At 35.2% G+C, this 23,116-nt stretch overlaps 1 protein-coding gene across 2 annotated transcripts in view; it reads right to left on the reverse strand.

The window, feature by feature from the left end:
• Positions 1-860: 860 nt before the first annotated feature.
• The window catches only part of Rdgc (retinal degeneration C), a 142,567-nt gene continuing 120,311 nt past the window's right edge, over positions 861-23,116 (reverse strand). Inside the window, exons 9-16 of one of the 2 annotated variants that reach the window (XM_064071561.1) lie at positions 19,286-19,435; positions 18,971-19,051; positions 18,737-18,922; positions 8,898-9,153; positions 8,385-8,545; positions 8,242-8,335; positions 8,040-8,196; positions 861-1,598 (exon numbers count right to left, since the gene is read on the reverse strand). In XM_064071561.1, coding sequence (XP_063927631.1) covers positions 1,352-1,598; positions 8,040-8,196; positions 8,242-8,335; positions 8,385-8,545; positions 8,898-9,153; positions 18,737-18,922; positions 18,971-19,051; positions 19,286-19,435 — 1,332 coding nt within the window. In that variant the 3' untranslated portion in view covers positions 861-1,351. Of the gene's footprint in view, positions 1,599-8,035; positions 8,197-8,241; positions 8,336-8,384; positions 8,546-8,897; positions 9,154-18,736; positions 18,923-18,970; positions 19,052-19,285; positions 19,436-23,116 lie in introns of those variants that run through there. The other variant, XM_064071562.1, reaches the window with a different exon arrangement.

A 23,116-nucleotide genomic window follows, 5' to 3' on the forward strand; every position in this document is an offset into this window, starting at 1 on the left:
GAGTTTTAACTCCTTTCTTTTCGTATTCTAGACCACGTATACGACGCGCACCGGAATAGGATGTCGAATTCGACACCGACACCGACACCAGTCTGAACTGAGTCTGAAAATAGGCATGTAACCGCGCTACAGAAAGAGAGAGAGATAAACTGGTGTGAATGTGTAGGTAAGCGAAGAAAAAACGTCTGTTGCCTGGGTGGGAATCGAACCCCACGCCTCCCGCTTGCCTGGCAGGTGCCTTGACCACTAGGCTACAGAGCGGCTGTTCCTTACTTTTGCGTGCGATCAAACTGATTTTAGAAATTAATTCTCGTTATGCAACCAATAATACTGGAGATCCTCAGATATTAGATCAGTAAAAAAGCACCTGATAAATGTTTTTTCTATTTGATGTTCTAATAAACCTATAAAAGCTCTCAGCGACGATTTATATGAACCTAAGTTTATTAACCTTAATTAGTTGTAATGTGATCTTCCGTGTTTTAGTACATAGAAGAGTATTTATCCGCTAACGAGTGATGACAAATTTCGCAATTCCATTAAAATTTTCTTATTCTTAATGCGCTGTCGCAGTTATTGACAACTTAAATGTCACTTGTTTAGGGTTATTGTGTTACCAACATATATAATATTGTGGATGTATGATAATGAAATATAATTTAAAAATTTTGTATTAGGCAACCAGCTAATCACATCAGTTTTCGGCTGAATATTACACATTTTATCTACGCGGTGTCATGTGATTAATTAATTAATTAGTTGTTTCATCCCTTCCAAAAAGTCAATGACGTCAGTTTAAAACTTTCAAGCATTATGGTTAGTTAAACGCATTCTCATAACGTATCATTTATTAAGCTCAAGATTACATTGCCAACATCCGTAAACTAAACTGTAAAGACAGGTTACAAAAATCTTATATCTTATCATAGATATGTCCTTAAATAATTATATCTTTTTAAATATATTTACACTCATCTACGTAAAGTAACAATATAAAAATAATATCACATTCAGAGAAAAATTCAACGGATCATAATCGCATATAATTTCTGAACAATAATAGTTTCCAATATAGAGATATGCTTACAGCTAACCCCTACAAATGGCCCCGTAATATCATAAAGTCGTAAGCACCCTACTCCGGCCCTCCCCACCCCTTGGCGCGAAAATTCAACCGCGAAGCTATTTTTAAATGCTAATAGTATGCGAATCGCATTCCGGGGAATCGTGATTCGGGATCCAGACGCACGACGAACGAATAGTAGTGAGAGTGGCGTAGGTGGCAGAAAACTGGCGGAATCGAAAAACTCGGAAATAGATCAGAGAACACAAACGGTCGATATGTGAGGAATTAGTCGCCCCTTCGGCTACTGAGCACGGGCGACTGCAGCAGAGTGTTGCGCGTGGTGGGAGAGTTTGTCGTGTTGTTGCACTCGGAAGACTCCTGGGGGCTGTGCTTCTCGGTTAGTTGGACCTGGCGGGGGGAGGCGGGCGGCGAGTCTTGAGCGTTGATCTGCACGTCGGTGGTCTTGGTGGGCGACGTGGGGGGAGAGTCGTCCTGGGTGTTGGTCAGTTGGCGGCTCTCTGGGTCGACAAGCCTGGAAAAAACAAAAAAACCGTTGTTTTTAATAACTTAGGGAAAATCTGCGTTCTTTTCTGGTAGATTATTAACACGATTGCTTGGTTGTTTTACACATAACGATTTATTTTTAGCAAGTGAGTTTTTTTTTGTTCTAAATTCCTGAAAATAATAGCTTAGGCACTTAAATATTTTACGGTACCTTGAAATAGCTTGCATCAAACAAAAATAAATTCTTTTGTATTCGTGACTTTGTGAATGAACTGGCGCCAAAATAACTTAATTTGTAGGAGCACACGCCGCCTATTTCGTTCGGAGAAATCCACCGAAGTACTAAAACCGTTAAAATTGGGATACATTAATTTTCGCACGCGTGCCGACCAATCACAACAAAACACGTTTAAACTGACGCCAAATTCAAATATTATTCATGGTGTGTATTCAAGTGTTAGTTCCAATTATTCCATTTTTTGCTTTGTTAGTTCTCCGATTTTACAGTTTTTTGAGTTTTAAACTTTTAGTTTTTTAATTTTTCAATTTCGTGTTTTTTTACTTTTGAGCAAAAGGACAAATTTATCCAGACTAAAATATTGGAAAATCGGAAAATTGTATCATTGAAACAATGAAGAGTACAAAAATTTAAAATGAAAAATCCAAAAATTTCAAAATGAAAATCGAAAAACTAAAAAATCGAAACTCCGAAAAACTGAAAAATCGTAAAAATAGAGAAATTAAAAATAAAACTGCAAAATCGGTAAATAAAAAATTGGAAAAACGAAAAACTAAAAAATCTAAACATCAATCAATCGAAAAACGAGACAATTTTCAATGTTTCAATTTTAAAGTTTTCAAGTTTTTGACTTCCAATTTTCATCAAAATAAAACAATTGCAACAATTAAAAATCGAGAAATTGAAAAATCGACAAAATGCAATAATTATGCAATTTTTCGATATAATATTTTTCAAATTCTCGATTTTTCATTTTTTAATTGTTCAACAAAAGTACAAATTTATTCAAACCGAAATTTTGAAAAATTAAAAACTTTAAAAATCAGAAAATTTAAAAATTGAGAAGTCGAAGAATTGAAAAAATAAAGAAAAATTGAAAAAAACCCAACAAATGAGAATCAAAAATTGAAAAATCAAACTTGAAATATCGAAAAATTTAAAATTGAAAAATCGAAAAATGAAAAAATGAGGAATTAAACAAGTGGATAATTGAAAAAACTATTGAAAAATCGAAAAATTGTAATATGGAAACTTAAAAACCCCGATTAATTAAAATTCGAGAAATTGAAAAAATGAAAAAACGAAATACAAAAATTTCTATAAATTAAATAATCAAAACTACAAAAATTTTAATTTCAAAATCCAAAGCTTTTGCATTTGTTTGGAATTAATTTTTCACTCTTTCGATATTTCGATTTTTCAATTTTAGATTTAACTTTTTTCTTTCGATTTTTCATCCTTCTCGTTGTCAGATTTTCCGGTTTTTCAATTTTTCGGAATTAATTTTTCAGTTTTTCGATGTTTCGATTTTCCACTGTTTCGGTTTATCGGTTTTTTAAGTTGAAATTTTTCAATTTTGAATTTTCCTATTTTCGATTGTAACCACTTCCATTTCTCAATTTACGGATTTTTGATTTCCTAATGTTTTGATTTTTCGATTTCTCAATTTCTCCATTACTTAATGGATTTTTAAATTTTTTGACTTTTAGATTTTTCCTCTTTTCGATTTCTCAGTTTTTCGTTTTCTCAAATTTTCAATGTTTAAGTTTAGGGATTTTTCAATTTTGCGATTTTTTTAATATGCATTTCGATTTTTAAAGTTTTAGACTTTTCGACTCTGTTTTTTTGATTTTTTACTTATCCGATTTTTCAAAATTTTGCGACTTTTTAAATCTCACATTTTTCGATTTTCAATTTTTTGATTTTTCGATTCTTTGATGTTTTGATTTCTCGCTTTTGTAAATTTTCAATTTTTCGAATTTTTAAATTTTAGAGTTTCCACTTTTTTGATTTCCAATTTTAATCAAAATGAAATTTTGCAAAATCGAATAACTGTAACTTGAAAAATCGACAAAACGCAACAATTCTGCAATTTTTCGATATAATATTTTTCAAATTCTCGATTTTTCATTTTTTAATTGTTAAACAAAAGGAGAAATTTATTCAAACCGAAATTTTGAAAAATTTAAAAATCAGAAAATTCAAAAATTGAGAAGTCGAAGAATTGAAAAAATAAAGAAAAAATGAGAATCAAAAATTGATAAATGAAACTTGAAATATCGAAAAATTTTAAAATTGAAAAATCGAAAAATGAAAAAATGAGAAATTAAACTAGTGGATAATTGAAAAAACAATTGAAAAATCGAAAAATTGTAATACGGAAACTTGAAAACCTCGATTAATTAAAAATCGAGAAATTGAAAAATTGAAAAAACACAGAAACTGAAAAATTGGAAAATGGAGAAGCCAAAAATTGAATAATAAAAACCTTAATAATTATTTGAAAAAAGTGAAAAATTAAAAATCGGCAAATTTAAGAATGAAACAATTACAAAATTGTAAATTAAAAAAAAAAAAATTAAAAATGGAAAAATTGGAGAAATGAAAAGTTGAAAAACCATACTTGAAATAGCAAAAAATTGAAAAAATTGGCAAACTGAAAATTGGGTAACGAAAAAACAATTAAAAAATGGAACAACTGAGAAAAAGATAGAAACTGTAAAATCGAAAATTTGTAACATTGAAACGTGAAAAAGTGATAAATTAAAAATCTAGGAATTGAAAAATCGAAAAAACGAAAAATTGTAAAATTCAACAGATAGAAAATCGAAAAATTAAAAAGCAAAATAGAAAATCGAAAAATACAAAAAATTTACTGAAAAACGGAACAATTTTATAATGAAAATCGAGAAATTAAAAAAAATGGAGGAATCGAAACACGGAAAAATCTAAAAATTATCAATTAAAAAAATGAAAAATGTAAATTTTCAAATTGAGAAATCAAAAAATCAAAGAAACAATATAATTTGGAATTACCTACTTGGAATTACTTTATTCTTAATTTTTTATTTTCCCAATTTTTCGTTTTAAATCAAAAATCGGAAAATTGTAACACTGAAAAATTGAAAAATCAAAAAATTTAAAAGTGAAAAATCGAAAAAGAAACACTGAGAACCCAACAATTTAAAAATTGAGATATCGAAGAATTGAAAAAATAAAGAAACCCAATCGAATAATTAAAAGGTTAAGACAATTGAAAAATCGAGAAAGTGAAAAATTTCTTCTATAAATTAAACAATCAACAATACAAAAAAAAAAAATCAAAATCCAAAAATTTTAAAATGAAAACCGGAAAACTAAAAAGTTAAGAAATTGTAAAAAAGAAACATGGAAAAATTGAAAAATTGAAAAATTGTAACATGGAAAAACCAAAAAATTTAAAAACCGTGAAATCAAAGATTTGAAAAAATACAGAAACTGAAAAATCGGGTAATTGAAAAGCCAAGAATTGTACACTTGAAAAAAATGCTTATAATAATTATTTGAAAAAAGCGAAAAATTAAAAATCGGGAAATTTAAAAATTGAAAAAACGAAAAATTGTAAAAAGATGGAAAATCGAAAAATTAAAAAATCGAGAAATCGAAAAATGTAAAAACGAAGCTTGGAAAAATCGAAAATTTAAATAAACAAAAATTTAAAAATCTCGAATTTTTTTTCAATTTTTCGTTTATTAATGTTCAACAAAATGACAAACTTATTAAAAGCGGAATTTTAAAAAATAGAAAAATCGGAAAATTGTAAAACTGAACGGACAAACTTATTAAAAGAGGAATTTAAAAAAATCAAAAAATTGTAAAATTGTAAAACTGAAAAATTGAAAAATCAAACAATTAAAAATTGAAAAATCGAAAAAGGACAGTTTCAAAATTGAGAAATCGAAGAGCTGCAAAAATAAAGAAACTCAAAATCGAATAATTAAGAGATCAACAATTGGAAAAGGAAAAATTGTAACCTTAAAAATGAAAAAACTGAACATTTAAAAATAGAAAAATCGAACAATTGCAAAATTGAAAATCAAAAATAGAAAAAACGAACTTGAAACACCGAGAAATTTAAAAATTGTAATATTAAAACTTGAGAAACTGAAAACTTCGATAATTGAAAAAACAACTGAAAATTTGAAAAACTGAAAAAAAAGAAACTGTAAAATCGAAAAACTGATTAATTAAACAAAAGCTGAAAAATGTCAACATAAACATGGAAAAACTGTAAAATAAAAAAATCGAAAACTGAAAAATTGAAAAAATGAAACAATGAACAATAAAAAAAAAATTGAAATACTGAAATGTGGAAAAATAGCGAAAGTAAAAAGTCGTATAACGAAAAAATCAACAATTGAAAAATCAAAAAAAAAAATATCTTAAAATGGAAAAATCGAAAAAACAAGAAACTGTCAAATCTGAAAATTATAATATTTAAACCTGAAAAAACTGACGAAATAAAAATCGAGAAACTGAAAAATTAAGAAATTGTAAAAACGAAACATGGAAAAATTAAAAAATTGTAACATCGAAAAAACGAAACATCTCAAATTGAGGAATCAAAAATTCGAAGAAACAAAATAAATTGGAATTACCTATTTGGAAGTACTTTATTTTTTATTTTTTATTTTCTGAACTATTCGTTTTTTAATTTTTCAAAGAAGAACAAATTTATTAAAATTGAGATTTTAAAAAATCAAAAAATCGGAAAATTGTAACACTGAAAAATTGAGAAATCAAAAAATTTAAAACTGAAAAATCCAAAAAGAAAACCGACAAATCAAAGAATTGAAAAAATTCAGAAACTGAAAAATCGGGTAATTGAAAAGCCAAGAATTGTGTACTTGAAAAGAAATCCTAGTCATAATTATTTGAAAAAAGTGAAAAATTAAAAATCGGGAAATTGAAACAATTACAAAATTGTAAATTTAAAAAAAAAAAAATAAAAACGTAATATCGAAAATTTGTAACACTGAAACCTGAAAAAGTGATACATTAAAAATTGAGAAATTGAAAAATTGAAAAATCGAAAAATTGTAAAAAGATGGAAATTCGAAAAATTAATCAACTTGGAAAAAAGCAAAATTAAAAAATCGAAACGTACAAAAATTTTACTGAAAAATAAAAATCGAAAAACTAAAAAATCGAGAAATCGAAAAATGTAAAAACGAATCACAGAAAAATAAAAAAATTAACAGTTAAAAAAACAAAAATTTAAAAATCTCGAATTTTCTCAATTTTTCGTTTTTTAATTATTCAACAAAAGCACAAACTTATCAAAAGTGGAATTTTAAAAAATCAAAAAATCGGAAAATTGTAAAACTGAAAGGACAAATTTGTTAAAAGTTAAATTTTAAAAAATCAAAAAATCGGAAAATTGTAAAACTGAAAATGCGAAAAACAAACATTGAAAAACCGAACAATTTAAAAATTGAGAAATCGAAGAACTGCAAAAATAAAGAAACTAAAAATCGAATAATTAAGAGGTTAACAATTGGAAAAGGAAAAATTGTAACCTTAAAAATGAAAAACGTAAAAATTTAAAAAACAGAAAAATCGAACAATTGCAAAATTGAAAATCAAAAATAGAAAAAACGAACTTGAAACAGCGAGAAATTGTAATCTTAAAACTTGAGAAACTGAAAACTTCGATAATTGAAACACAACTGAAAATTTGAAAAATTGAAACAAAAGAAACTTAAAAATCGAAAAACTGATTAATTAAACAAAAGTTGAAGAATGTCAAAATAAACATCGAAAAACTGTAAAATTAAAAAAACGAAAACTGAAAAATCGACAACAAAAAATCAAAAAATGCAACAACTCCAAAATAAAAATCGAAAAACTGAGAAATCTTAAAATCGAAAAGCTAAGAATCTGGGCCAGTTTGAATTTAGCGCCGATGTACTTTGTTGTGATTGGTCGGCACGGGTGCTGTTAAAATTGCTCCTTTGACGACACACTCAATCGAAGTACTGTGTGTTAAGGTGGAAGGAACACTTTTTCTGCAGCTTGTAAATTTGTATTAGTTTCCGGTTACGCTTGACGTAATATTCAGCGCAAAGCGACTACGCGAAGACATATAAAGCAACAGAATTTTGTAAAGCGTGCCGATTAACATTCCAATCAACTCATCGCCGCAGATGTTTCTCTGATACAAACTATTGAATTGCTTCCAATAAAACTTTGGTGTTATTGTAAGTTTCTTTTAAGTGTGTAGAATGAGCAGTCGGAATGGAGGGTATTGAATTCCTGGAATAAAGCCTTCAGAAGGCGCTGCGACGAATCGATTCGACGCAGAGGGGTTAATCTGATGGATCACGTCGTTTTGCAAAATTTCAAAGAAAACAAATTATACATATAGTTTAATCTATAAACACTGGCGTTTACAGAATTCCGACTACCTACCTGAACGTCTCCAAGAACTCGTTCAAGTCGACCAGTCCGTCCTTGTTGATGTCCATCAACCTGCATATTTCGACCAGTTGTTCTTGCGTGATGGGATTCGGCATGTGCTCCTTGATTAGATTGCATGCCTCGGAAAATTCGTCCAGACTTATAAAACCTGCAGAAAAGCGATCAGTTCACGCAGTGTCGTTTCAAGTTTTACCTGAATTGTCTTTGTCGATAATTCGGAAAATTGCTTCCAAATTGCCTTTGTTGCGGTAGAGGGTTTCCACGACGGTGGAGGCGCCTTGGACGGACTGCAAGCGACGATTAGAAGCTTCAACAACTGATTTAGTTCAAACTCACGTTTATTTTGTGGCTGCTTATGTTCTCGAAGGTCGAAGCGTAGGTGACTTGCTGGCTCTCCGGGTCTACTGTTACTAGTTTTTCTTTGAGCATCCTCCAAGGGAGACCTAATCCGGTGGCCTTCTCCATGACTTGGCACCACTCGCTCACGGTGATATAACCTAGAGCAAATTACGTACATTCTTCAAGTCATGTTTAATAGTTCCAACACCTCCCCCGTCGCTAAGTGTCCTCACGCACAACCCTCGCGAAGCATCAATTAGATTACGCCGACAAAGTCCAATTAGCCGGAAACCATTAACTTACATCATTACGAATTACCCGAAATTGGAGGGAATCGATCTCTCGACGCAAACGACGACGACGATTTTGATACACCATGTACAGATAAATTACAGCGATTGCCTACATCCATTTCGCATTAAGTCAGGTCAAGGCAGTTTTACGACGCCGATCCCCTAATTCCCTGCCTGAATACCGTTTATCCCTAATCACGTCCGCAACCGCACTAACCTGTCAGTTCGGGATCAGCTTTGACGAACTCCCGCTCCAATTTGGTCTTGTTCGTCATTATTTGTCCGTGAAGCTCACGTATAGCGGAGGCCTCCACCAAGCCTATCCTTTGATGGAAAGTCAACCGCTTCGCCCTGCCCGCCGCCGCCATGTACTGGACGAAGTGGGTGTCCAGCTGGGGGCCCACGAGCTTCAAGTACGCTCCTTTGTTCGAACCGAGCTCGTAGTAGTTGGACGCCGAAAATATCGTGATGACCTGGAAAGGTTTTTGAGTTGAAAGGAGAGCTGAAACTAAAATGGTTTGGCGTATTTGCGTTCGTTTAACGAAGTTGTGAGAGACTTCTCAGTTTGGTGGAGTGGTCGATAGTTTTAAGTTCGGCTTTCAGGTTGTCTTTCATTGCACGTGTGTAACTACAGGAACAAGCCAGGTGGAAAGCAGAGAGCGCTCATTTATAAAGCATGGATGTCGCTTTTGAACGTTTCCACTTGAAAGATATAGCCGACGTGACAGATCATCATTCTAAATACAAATAGTTGATTTTCACAATTATTCCTACAAAGCAGCACGTCGAGATCTATATCCCTGAACTTTCTGAGAATTTTAGACAACTTTTTCAAAAATGAAATTTTAACCCTTATGCAAATTTCGACCTACTTTCGAACAGTTTCGAAATTTAACTAAATACATTTTCTTCTACCGATACGATACGAAGCGATAAATGATAAGGACGAAAATATAAATTTCAGATGCGAAAGAAAAAGACGACCGCATTTTATCGGTACCGATATTTTATCGTTATAGAAACAAAATTCCACCCCTGGCCTCGTTTTTACGATAACTGCAGCCGTTTTTCCGGAACCGCCTACCGAAATAGGGAATATTTTAGAAATTTTCAAAAATTCGCATTTCTTACCGAATATTTCGAAAATGTTGCTCTACCGAGTGTCTGGAAAATGGTGACTAAAATTAACAATTTACCATGCTTACAATAACTTTAAAACGTCTGCAAGATTTCGAAGTATTAAGTTTTGCAATTCTTGATCTATTCAATAAAATAAATTGACTGATTCATTAATTATTTTGAGTCAGCCTGTATAAGCAAATAAAAAAAGCGAGGCTCTTAATTTGATCAATAAAAAATTAATTTGACAAATTCAGCTCTTTAAAAAACTTAGAAAATTTGATTATACGATTTTCGTTTTGTGAAAACCGAAGACATAAATAACACCCCTTGTCCTTCAGCAGTAGCAATCTGAAGCTCAAGTTGCTTATTTATGTTTATACATCGAAAGAATGTCACGTAGGAGTTAGTTTGATTTGAATGAGTTTGTCTTTTCAAAACATGACTAAAGTTATTAATTAAATGACAATCGCAGTCGCTATTATCTCCGATACCCCACAGGGCCACGGAGACGTTCAAACCGTGTAGGGACTAAAACATGACAGATAGACAGACAGACAGACAGACGGAAACGGGAGACTACTTATAAAAGTGGCCAATCGTACGGTGGACTTGATTACGATTACTTACGTTCGGGAAGTAACCTAAACAAAACCAACAAAAGAAAAATCCATTAAAGCATAACCAACTAAATACTAGAGAAGATGTTCAAAATTTTTGCCTTGTGCATATAAGTAAACTCGTAATGTTTCTAAATTTTTATCACTTTTTATAAAAGTTGATCAGTACTTGCTACGATAAAACTGATTTTGGCAAATGAGATACCTTCCAAGAAAAGAGAGGGTGGGTGGGCGGGGCTAGTACCTGGTAAGATAAGACTGATTTTGGCAGATGAGATACGTTCTAAAAACAGAGAGGGAGGGTGGGCGGGGCTAGTACCTGCTAAGATAAAACTGATTTTAGCAAATGACTTATACTCCAGAAAATTTAATTAAATTATTATATGAAAAGACACTAGAGGCTTTAAAGCACTTTCAAATTCTTTCCAAACAGGAATACATAGAACCTCAAGATTGTTTTAAATTTTTCAAAAAAAAAACGGGGTCCCAAAATTAAAGGTGAGAAGTTTCGAAAAATAAAATTTTAAACTATGCAAATTTCGACCCATTTTCGATCATTTTCAAATTTAACTAAATACATTTGTTTATAGAATTCTGGCCTCAGAAGTCACTTATGGCCTTGTTTCTTGACTAACTCCAACAGTTTTTTCATAATCCGGAATTCTTACGGAATAGCTCATTTGAAAAAATCAGTCTTATCTTACCACGGACTAATCCCGCCCACCCACCCTCTCTTTTCTCAGAAGGATATGTCATTGCCAAAATCAGTTTTATCTTAGCAAGCAGTGATGACCAACTTTTACAAAAAATGATCAAAATTTGGAAACATTACGGGCTTTTTCAGTAAGCCGAAGGTATTAATTTTTTTTTCGTAATCTACGTCATAAAGAATTGTTTAATTATTTTTTTGTGACCCCCGAAATCCATATACATAACGTACTGAAGAGTTAATCCGCCATTTTCCAGACACCCGGTATATCTCGACAGGCTGATTCCAAAAATATAGAGTTTATGGTTATGGAGAAACATTTTCGAAAGATTCGGTATGAAATGCGGATTTTTAAAATCTTCTAAAAATTGCGATATTTCAGTGGTCGATTCCGGAAAAACGAAATATACAAGAAAATGTGACCTAACTTGACATAACCTCACTTGACATGACATGACCTGACTTTACATGCCCTGATTTGACATGACCTGACTTGACATGACCTGACTTGATATGACCTGACTTGACATGACCTGATTTGACATGAACTGATTTAGTGTGACCTGACAGGACCTGACTTAAAATGACTTGAGTGATCGAAGAACAAAAAGTTGAAAAATTCCAAAATTCCAAACCACTGGCAAATGATATGAAAAATTTAAAACAATCTTGAGGTTCTGGGTATTTCTATTTGGAAAGAATTTGAAAGTGATTTGAAGCCTCTAGTGTCTTTTTTAATAATAATTTAGTTTAATTTATTTTTAACACTGGCTGGTGGCCTTTGATTGAAAATAAAAAAAAAAAAACTCCATTTTTCCGTTTGTTTTTTCATGTTAAAATTAAAGTAAAATTCACTGCCGAACAAGGAATCAGCAATGAATAATAATTTAATTAAATTTCTTAGAGGGCACGTTATTTCCCAAAATAAGTCTTATTTTAACGGCTACTAGCCCCGCCCACCCACCCTCTCTTTTCTTAAAGTGTATCTCATTTGCCAACATCAGTTTTATCTTAGCAGAGTGGCTAGCCCCGCCCACCCACCCTCTCTTTTATTACAAGATGTCTCATCTGCCAAAATCACTCTTATCTTACCAGGCACTAGCCCCGCCCACCCACCCTCTTTTTTCTAAGAAGGAATTTCATCTGCCAAAGTCAGTCTTATCTTAGCAGAGTGACTAGGGGCTAGTCACTCTGCTAAGATGAGACTGAAAACAGGCTAGATGGGCGGGGAGCCCATCTACCCTGTTTTTTTTTATCACTCATTTTATTGGACGATAAGTGGATTTTATGTTGATAAACAGTCGAACGTAGAAAAAAAAGTAAAACTAACCCTTTTGAGTTTCTTTGGCTTATTTTACTTACTGTGAGACAAAAATTGTATTCTTACTTGGCAATTAAAACAAAAAAAAGACTCAAAGTGTCTCATTTTGGCAGATGAGACACCCACTGAGAAAAGAGAGGATCGGTGGGCGGGGCTAGTACCTGTTTAGGTAAGGCTGATTTTGGCAAATGACATACCCTCTAAGAAGAGAGAGGATGGGTGGGCGGGGCCAATACCTGGTAAGATAAGACTGATTTTGGCAAAAGAGATCCCTCTAAGAAAAGAGAGGGTGGGTGGGTGGGGTTAGTACCTGCCAAGATAAAACTGATTTTGGCAAATGAGACACCCTCCGAGAAAAGAGAGCGTGGGTGGGCGGGGCTAGTACTTGGTAAGATAAGACTGATTTTGGCAGATGAGACACCCTCCGAGAAAAGAGAGGGTGGGTGGGCGGGGCTAGTACCTACTAAGATAAGATTGATTTTGGCAGATGAGACACCCTCTGGGAAAAAAGAGGGTGGGTGGACAGGGCTAGTACCTCTGTAGATAAGGGTGATTTTGGCAAATGATAAATCCTCTAAGAAAAGAGAGGGTGGGTGGGCTAGTTAGTACCTGCTAAGATAAAACTGATTTTTGCAAATGAGACACTCTCTGAGAATCAGTATAATCTTACCAGGTACTAGACCCGCCCACCCACCCTCTCTTTTCTTAGAGGAATCTCATTAGCTAAAGTCAGTCATAACTTAGCAGGCATTAGCCCTCTAAGAAAATAAAGGGCGGGTGGGCGGGGCTAGTGCTGGCCAAGATAAGGCTGATTTTGCTAAATAACATACCCTTTAAGAAAATAAAGGGCGGGCGGGTGGAGCTAGTATTTGCCATAATAAGACTGATTTTGGCAAATGACCTACTCTCTAAGAAAATAAAGGGCGGGTGGGTGGGGTTAGTCTTTGCTAAGATAAAACTGATATAGCCAAATGGCATACCCTTGAAGAAAATAAAGGGTGGGTGAGCTGGGCCAATACTTGCAAGGATAAGAGTGATTTTGCCAAATAATATAAACTCTACCCTTCACTTTGTTAGAGGGACATACAATATCAGTCTTATCCTAGTAAGTACCAGCCCTGTACACTCGCCTTCATTCTCTTAGAGAGTAGGTCATTTTTATCTTACCAGGTACTATCCCGCCCACCCACCCCCTCTTTCCTTACAGGGTATGTCATTTGCCAAAATTAGTTTTATCTTACCAGGTACTCGCCCCGCCCACCCACCCTCTATTTTCTTAGAAGGTATTTCATCTGCCAAAATCAGTTTTATCTTAGCTAGTACTTGCTAAGATAAGACTGATTGTGGCAAATTACATACCCTCTAAAATAAGAGGGGGCGGGTGGGCGGGCCTAGTACTTGCTAAGATAACACTGACTTTGGCAAATGACATACCCTGTAAGGAAAGAGAGGGTGGGCAGTGGGCGGGGCTAGTATCTGCTAAGATAAGACTGATTTTGGCAAAAGAGATATAACTTAATGACATATCCTAAGAAATTTAATTAAATTATTATAAGAAAAGACACTGGGGGTTTTAAACCACTTTTAGATTCTTTCCAAACAGGAATACCTAGAACCTCAAGATTGTTTTAAATTTTTCATGTCATTTGCCAAAATCAGTGTAATCTTAACAGATTCTAGCCCCGCCCACCCACCCTCTCTTTTCATAGAGGGTATCTCATCTTCCAAAATCAGTCCTGTCTTAGCAGGTACTAGCCCCGCCCACCCGCCCTGTCTTTTCTTAGAGGGTATCTCGTTTGCCAAAGTCAGTGTTATCTTAGCAGGTTCAAATTGCATCTTAGTAACGTCAATCAAATTGATTATATTGTTGCATTAACGTCGTTGCACAATTAGGGCAAATATGCAATTTTGCTATGTGCTAAGGTAAGTACTCTGATGTAACCCGAACTTAAATTTAGTCTGTCGCCCAATTTCTGAAATGATAATATTAATTCGAATATCTAATAATTTTTTTAGCAATTGTTTTGTTGAGGAATTATTGCTGGTATTGTAACAGAGAAATTGTTCTAGCATTTCCAAGGCCATGAAGTTTTTGAGAACTAATTCACCGAACTACTTAGTTGTCAAAAATCGCCCTCTTCTTAGTCTTCAAAGCCTTGACAATATTAAATTACAACTTTTCAAAATTAATTTCAAAAATTTTGCGTTCAAAACGAATGACGTGAAAACGCCTTTTACTCCTTTTGTAGCCTTGAAATTTGGATTTTTTAAAAGATAGAAATTTTGAGCTGGTTGAAGCTTTAACAACAGCACAAGCGTATTTCTCCGAAATAAGTAATTTCAGTGTTGTCAAGGCTTCCAAGACCTTCATAACGAAATGTTGATGACGTTCTTGTCAAATACCAGTCTATTTTTAGTCTTCAGAGCCTTGACTACTTCATGACATTTCTAGTATTGTCAAAATTTCTGCAAGTGTTTCAAAATTAATTCGAAAGATTCCTTTTCACTCATATTTCAAACATTTATATTTTCAAAGCCCTCAAACTTCAAATTCAAAATGGGTCCGCCCACTCACCACGTTTTCTTTTTGATTACTCGTTTTATTGGTCGAAACATGGATTTTATGTTGATAAACACTGGAATTTAGACCAAAAAGGTAAAACTGAACCCACCCACCTCCGCGTTTGGATTTCATTGGCTTATTTTATTTACCGTGATATGAAAATTGCATTCGATTTTGACAAATGGTCAATCTAATTAAAAAAATATTAAAATGGTCCCGCCCACCGGCCCCGTTTACTTTTTGATCACTCATTTTATTGGGCGAAAAGTGGATTTTCTGTTGAAAAACATTGGAACGTACAAAAGAAATGTGTAACTAACCCCACCCACTCCCGCTTTTGAATTCCATTGGCTTATTTGATTTACTATGAGACAAAAGCTCATAATGTATCTAAATTAGGATCATTCTTTATAAAGTTAGATTACTACTTAGTACTTGCTAAGAAAAAACTGATTTTGGCAAATAACATACCTTCTAAGAAAAGAGAGGGTGGGTGAGCGGGGCTAGTATTTACTAAGATGAGACTGGTCTTGTTGACCATTACCCATGATGTATTATTTTGGGGGCCCATGGAGATTTTTTTTTTGTAAATTATTTAAAAGAATTTTGGACTATTTTTGAAAAATTCTGAGCTGACCTGTTTTTGAGTAAATTTTGGGAAGCCGTTTTTTTTTTAAAGTGGTTTCGAGCCTCAAATGCCTTTTCTTATATGTAATAATTCAATTAAATTTCTTAGGATATGTCATTTAAGTCATCTCATTGGCCAAAATCAGCCTTATCTTAGCAGGTACTAGCCCCGCCCACCCACCCTGTCCTATCTTAGAGTATGTCTCATCTGCCAAAATCAGTCTTATCTTAGCAGGTACTAGCCCCGCCCACCCACCCTCTCTTTTGTCAGAAGGTATTTCATCTGCCAAAATCAGTCCTATCTTAGCAGAGTGGCTAGTCCCGCCCACCTACCCTGTAGAGGGCGGGTGGGTGGGGCTCGTATTTAATAAGATGAGACTGGTTTTGTTGACCATTACCCATGGTGTATTCTTTTGGGGGCCCATGGAGACATTTTGTAAATTATTTAAAAGAATTTTGGACCATTTTTGGAAAATTTTGAGCTGACCTTTTTTTGAGTAAATTTTGGGAAGCCGTTTTTTTTTGAAAAATTTAAATCAATCTTGACGTTCTAGGTATTCCCGTTTGAAAAAAATTTAAAAGTGATTTCGAGCCTCAAATGTCTTTTTTTATATGTAATAATTCAATTAAATTTCTTAGGATATGTCATTTAAGTCATCTCATTGGCCAAAATCAGCCTTATCTTAGAAGGTACTAGCCCCGTCCACCCACCCTGTCCTATCTTAGAGTATGTTTCATCTGCTAAAATCAGTCTTATCTTAGCAGGAACTAGCCCCGCCCACCCACCTTCGCTTTTCTTAAAGGGATGTCTTTTTCCAGAATCAGTCTTATTTTACCAGGTACTAGCCCCGCCCACCCACCCTCTCCTATTTTAGAGTATGTCTCATCTGCCTAAATCAGTCTTATCTTAGCAGGTACTAGCCCCGCCCACCCACCCTCTCTTTTATCAGAAGGTATTTCATCTGCCAAAATCAGTCCTATCTTAGCAGAGTGGCTAGTCTCGCCCACTTACCCTGTAGAGGGCGGGTGGGTGGGGATAGTATTTAATAAGATGAGACAGGTTTTGATGAGCATTACCCATGATATATTGTTTTGGGGACCCATGGAGATTTTTTTTGTAAATTGTTTAAGAGAATTTTGGGGTACTTTGGTGTTCTATTTTTGGAAAATTCTGAGCTAATCTGTTTTTGAGTAAATTTTGGGAACCCATTTTTTTTTGAAAAATTTAAAACAATCATTGGGCTCTAGGTATTCCTGTTTGAATAGAATTTAAAAGTGGTTTGGAGCCCCAAGTGTCTTTTCTTGTACGTAATAATTTAATTAAATTTCTTAATATGTCATTTAAGTCATCTCATTCGCCAACATCAGTTTTATCTTAGCAGATACTAGCCCCGCCCACCCGCCCTCTCTTTTCTTAGAGGGTATCTCATTTGCCAACATCAGTCTTATCTTAGCAGTTGCTTGTCCCGCCCCTCTCCCTCTATTTTCTTAGAGGGTATCTCATTTGCCAAAATCAGTCTTGTCTTATTATTGGCAAACGACATACCCTCTAAGAAAAGAGAGGGTGGGTGGGCGGGGCTAGTACTTGTTAAGGTGGACTGATTTTGGTAATTGACATACTTTTTAAAATAGTAAAGGGTGGGTGGGTGGCACTAGTATTCGCTAAGATAAGACTGATTGTGGCAAATTAAATACCTTCCAAGAAAATGGAGGGTGGGTGGGCGGGGCTAAAGCTTGTTAAGATAGAACTGAACAATATGAAGAGTAGTCACTGGAATGATGAAGGGGTGGGTGGGCGGGGCTACTGTTTGCTCATGAAATTAGAAAAAATCGAAACTTAGCTTACTTTTACAAAAAATGAAGAAAATTTGGAAACATTACGAGCTTACTTATATGCAGAAGGCAGGAATCTTCTCTAGTGTTTAGTTGGTTATACTTTAATGGAATTTTCTTTTATTGTTTTTGTTTTTGTTTATCTATACATAAGTATATATAAAAGGCAATGTACCGACTGACCTATCAACGCTCAGCCGAAACCGCTAATGCTAGAAAGTTGAAATTTGAAGAGAATGTTCTTTTTTAGACAACTTTTTAGAAAATGAAATTTTAAACCAGTGTACCTCCCTTTTAAATAAATACATTTTCTTCTAGATTTCGGGCCGCACAAGTCACTTTCGGCTTCGTTGTTGCGATTACTATAACCGTTTTTCCAAAATCGTCCATTCAAGTGTTACAGTTTTTGACAATTTTCAAAAATTCGCATTTTTTTCTTATATATTGACCGACAAAAAAAAAGCCGCCCTGAAAAATTTCGCAAAACCAAAATTTAAAAATTATAAATTTAACTAGTGATCGTTATTTTATTAAAGAACCATGCACTATTGACACATGATGTATAAGTTAGCAAAAAAAAGAAGACAAATAAACGCAGAATTAAATTTAATTCTGCGTTTATTTGTCTTCTTTTTTCGCTAATTTGTACATCATGTGTTAACAGTGAATGGTTCTTTAATAAAACAGCGATCATAAATTAATAATTTTTAAAGTGGTTTTGCGAAATTTTTCAGGGTGGCCGGTTTTTTTGCCGGTCGGTGTATTTTTGAAATCAACACGTCAAATCCGCCAACCGTGCACTTATTAAACGTTGCAAATCATCCAACCACGCTCTGCGTGTATAAAATTTCACTACCCCTCCCTCCCTCCACCCCCATCAACAGCAACGACTCGAATTCCCGACAAAAAATCGTGGGAATAACCGCAGGAGATATGAAACAAAGTGGGCGATTTATAACATTCTCGTTCTGTAACGACGCGCAAATTCAACACGAGGAAATAGATTCGATTGCAGATAATGAAGTCGTAAAATTTGAAAGAGAAGAGGGTCGTATTGTGATTTACAGCCTGAATTTCGATACGGCCCGTTTTTGCCTGGCGTGCCGTGACCGGCCTTCGCAACTGCGACATAAACCATTTCGTTTGATCGCTGCTGCGGCACCTCCCTGTCATTATTTCCCGTTAAAACAGTCTCCCACAACAAACCGTATCGTTACGGCGTGCCGTGACCAGGATGCCAACATTTCAAAGTAACTAAACTCACCGAATTGTCGTGTATCACCTCGTACCCCTCCGATTTACACTCGTGCGACCTCACGATATACAGCATTCGGTTCTTCTCCAGGAAATTTTTCGTCACGTCGGGCCCGAAATACGTGCCGGCGCCCCTCAGAGCGTTCGGGATGCAGCCGTTCCCGATCTGGGGGTCGGACCACAGGATGTCGAACACCTGGAATGTGGATGTTTGGAAATGGGGCGGTTTTCGGCGCGATTTTACCTGTTTCCACTCGACTTTGTCGATGAGCTCGGCCCCGGGGGCAGAGCTGTCGCTGATGGGCGGCCGCAGCAGCGAAGAGTACTGCAACAAAGCGGATAAAACTGTTGACTTCATTCATTGTTAAGCGAGACAAGTACAAAATATGTACAAATTGGTCGGTGGTGCAGTACCTGAGTGCTCGCGCGCCGCCCCCAAATTTTATTTACGAGCTATTTCGTGAAACCTTTCAGCATAATGCGCGATGTTGAGTGCGGATGCTTGACGCTCTTAAAATTCTGCTTAGCTGCGGTGAAAAATATTACAAGTGGCACTCACCTTTCCCCTGTCTAAACTCCTTATGAGATCGAGATCGGTCGTGTCGGAGATGCCGCCGTGGACGATGAGGACCTTGTTGTTGACGATGGTGCCCAGCGGTAGCCAGCGGTACACGCCCTCGATCAACTTCAGCAGCTTCTCCGAGTTCCTCTGCAATCAAATTAGCGTGACACTTTGCCCACTCGACGCGGTTTTCTTAATTTCCTGCTGGATATTTACTCAGCGGGAACGAATTGAATTCGACGAGCAAAAACACGCAGTCGATTTTGCAAGAATTAATAGGCGGCTCAGGGGTCCGCACGGGCGCCGATATCTTTCACGGGTTTTGCCAGTGACGTGATTATATTTTCGCGGCTATTTTACTTTTTTACGTCTGTTTTGTTCTAAAATCTGGATTTTCTATAATAATCATTAATTATTATCATTTTTAGCAATTGTTTTATTGAGGAATGAATGAATGAATTATTGTTGTTGTTACAAGTAACGTCAGTGTTTTCAAGGCGTCATAAACCTTCATAATGAAAAAAATGTTGACGATATTGTCAAGTGTCGGTCTGTTTTTTGTCTTCAGAGTTTTGATTATACCATGACATTTTTAGTATCGTCAAAATTCCCACGAGTTTTTAAAAATTAATTCGAAATATTTTTTTACCCAAATTTCAAAGGTTGAACAACTAGAAGACGTTACAGAAGTTCTTTGAGTACCTTATTTCTAAAAAAGCCCAAACGTTTGGTTCACTTTGATGATTGTTGCCAAAAACCTTCCCCCTTCTTAGTCTTCAAGGCCTTGACACTACTAAATTACGAGTTTTCAAAATTAATTTCAAAAATTTTACCTTGCGAACATTCAAAATTTTTAAAAGTTGAATACGAAACGAATGACGTGAAAACGCATTTCTACTACTTTTGTAGCCTTGAAATTCGAATTTTCCGAAATTTGGGGCTATTTGAAGCCTTAACAACAGCAGAAGGGTATTTCTCCGAAATAAGTAATTTCAGTGTTGTCAAGGCTTGGAAGACCTTCATAATGAAATGTTGACGACGTTCTTGTCGAATACCGGTCTATTTTTGGTCTTCAGAGACTTGACTACTCCATTACATTTCTAGTATTGTCAAAATTTTTACGAGTTTTTCAAAATTGATTCGAAATATTCCTTTTCACTCAAATTTCAAAGATTCAAGGCTAACGACAATTGGAAGACGTTATAGAATTCCTTTAAATATTTTCAAAGCTTTCAAACTTCAAATTCAAATTGGGTCCACCCACTCACCACGTTTTCTTTTTGATCACTCATTTTATTGGACGAAAAGTGGACTTTATGTTGAAAAAAAAATGAAACGTAGAAAAGAAGAGTGAAATTTATTTACTATGAGACAAAAGCTTATAATGTTTCTAAATTTTGATCATTTTTTATAAAAGTTAGATCAGTACTTACTAAGATAAGACTGAATTTGGCAAATCACATACCCTCTAAGAAAGGAGAGGGTGGGTGGGCGGGGCTAGTATTTACTAACATGAGACTGGTTTATTGACCATTATTCATGGTATATTATTTTGGGGAGCCATGAAGATTTTTTTGCAAATTATTTAAAAGAATTTTGGACTATTTTTGGAAAATTCTGAGCTAACCTGTTTTTGAATAAATTTTGGGAAGCCGTTTTTTTTTTGAAAAATTTAAAAAAAATCTTGAGGTTCTAGGTATTCCCGTTTGAAAAAAATTTAAAAGTGGTTTAAAGCCTCAAATGTCTTTTCTTATATGTAATAATTTAATTAAATTTCTTAGGATATGTCATTTAAGTCATCTCATTGGTCAGAATCAGTCTTATCTTACCAGGTGCTAGCCCCGCCCACCCACCCTCTTCTATCTTAGAATATGTCTCATCTGCCAAAATCAGTCTTATCCTACCAGGTACTAGCCCCACCCACCCACCCTCTCCTATCTTAGAGTATGCCTCATGTGCCAAAATCAGTCTTATCTTAGCAGGTACTAGCCCCGCCCACCCACCCTCTCTTTTGTCAGAAGGTATTTCATCTGCCAAAATCAGTCCTATCTTAGCAGAGTGGCTAGTCCCGCCCACCTACCCTGTTTTTTTTATTAATCACTCATTTTATTGGACGAAAAGTGGATTTTATGTTCATATATAGTAGAATGTAGAATTTGAATTTCTTTGGTTCATTTTAACTGTAAAAATTTGATTTCAGTCGAATGTGAACAGAAACCACCAAACTAACCTATATAACTATTTCATTGGTTTATTTTATTTATTGTGAAATAAAAATTGAATTACATATATTTTGTGAAGTGGTCAGTCTAATTAAAAAAAGCACCTCATAGTGCCCTTTCGGGAAGCCTTACCGGATTGTCCATTGCCTCCAGAACCTGTTCTGACAAGATGGGGTTCATGGACCAAAACGGCATATATTATTGCGCTCATTTTGACGATATAAAAAAAGTTCCTTTATTGCTGTTCATAATTTCGTTGTGTAGTTCTATTAGCTGCTAAAATAATACTGCTTTTGGCAGATGAAACATCCTCTGAAAAAAAAGAGGGTGGGTGGGCGGGGCTAGTACCTGGTAAGATAAGACTAATTTTGGCAGATGAAACACACTCTGAGAAAAGAGAGGGTGGGTGGGCGGGGCTAGTACTTGTTAAGATAAGACTGATTTTGGCAAATCACATAGTTTCCAAGAAAATAGAGGGTGGGTGGGCGGGGCTACTACTTGTTAAGATAAGACTGATTTTGGCAGATAAGACACCTTCTAAGAAAGGAGAGGGTGGGTGGGCGGGCCTAGTACCTGGTAAGATAACACTGACTTTATCAAATGACATACCCTCTAAGAAAAAAGAGGGAGGATGGGCGGGGCTAGTACCTGCTTAGTAGATAAGGCTGATTTTCGCAAATGATATATCTTCTAAGAAAAGAGAGGGTGGGTGGGCTAATTAGAACCTGCTAAGATAAAACTGATTTTTGCAAATGAGACACCCTCTGAGAATCAGTATTATCTTACCAGGTACTAGCCCCGCCCACCCACCCTCTTTTTTTTCAGAGGATGTCTCATCTGCCAAAATCAGTCTTATCTTACCAGGTCCTAGCCCCGCCCACCCACCCTCTCTTTTCTTAGAGGGTGTCTCATCTGCCAAAATTAGTTTTATCTTAGCAGGTACTAGCCCCGCCCACCCACCCTCTCTTTTCTCAGAAGGAATCTCATCTGCCAAAATAAATCTTATCTTAGCAGAGTGGCTAGCCCCGCCCATCTACCCTGTTTTTTTTAATCACTGATTTTATTGGACGATAAGTGGATTTTATGTTGATAAACAGTAGAACGTAGAAAAAAAAATAAAACTAACCCTCTTGACTTTCTTTGGCTTATTTTACTTACTATGAGACAAAAATTGTATTCTTACTTGGCAATTAAAACAAAAAAAAAAAACTCAAAGTGTTTCATTTTGGCAGATGAAACACCCTCTGAGAAAAGAGAGGATCGGTGGGCGGGGCTAGTACCTGTTTAGATAACGCTTATTTTGGCAAATGACATACCCTCTAAGAAGAGAGAGGATGGGTGGGCGGGCCAATACCTGGTAAGATAAGACTGATTTTGGCAAAAGAGATCCCTCCAAGAAAAGGGAGGGTGGGTGGGCGGGGTTAGTACTTGCGAAGATAAAACTGATTTTGGCAAATGAGACACCCTCCGTGAAAAGAGAGGGTGGGTGGGCGGGGCTAGTACTTAGTAAGATAAGACTGATTTTGCCAATAGAGATCTTTCTAAGAAAAGATGGGGTGGGTGGGCGGGGCTAGCCACTCTGCTAAGATAAGACTGATTTTGGCAG

Source organism: Zophobas morio, unplaced genomic scaffold (genome assembly GCF_036711695.1).
Source record: "Zophobas morio isolate AGI-343-1 ecotype UQ-CSIRO unplaced genomic scaffold, CSIRO_AGI_Zmor_V1 ptg000041l, whole genome shotgun sequence".
Classification (NCBI taxonomy): Eukaryota; Metazoa; Arthropoda; class Insecta; order Coleoptera; family Tenebrionidae; genus Zophobas; species Zophobas morio.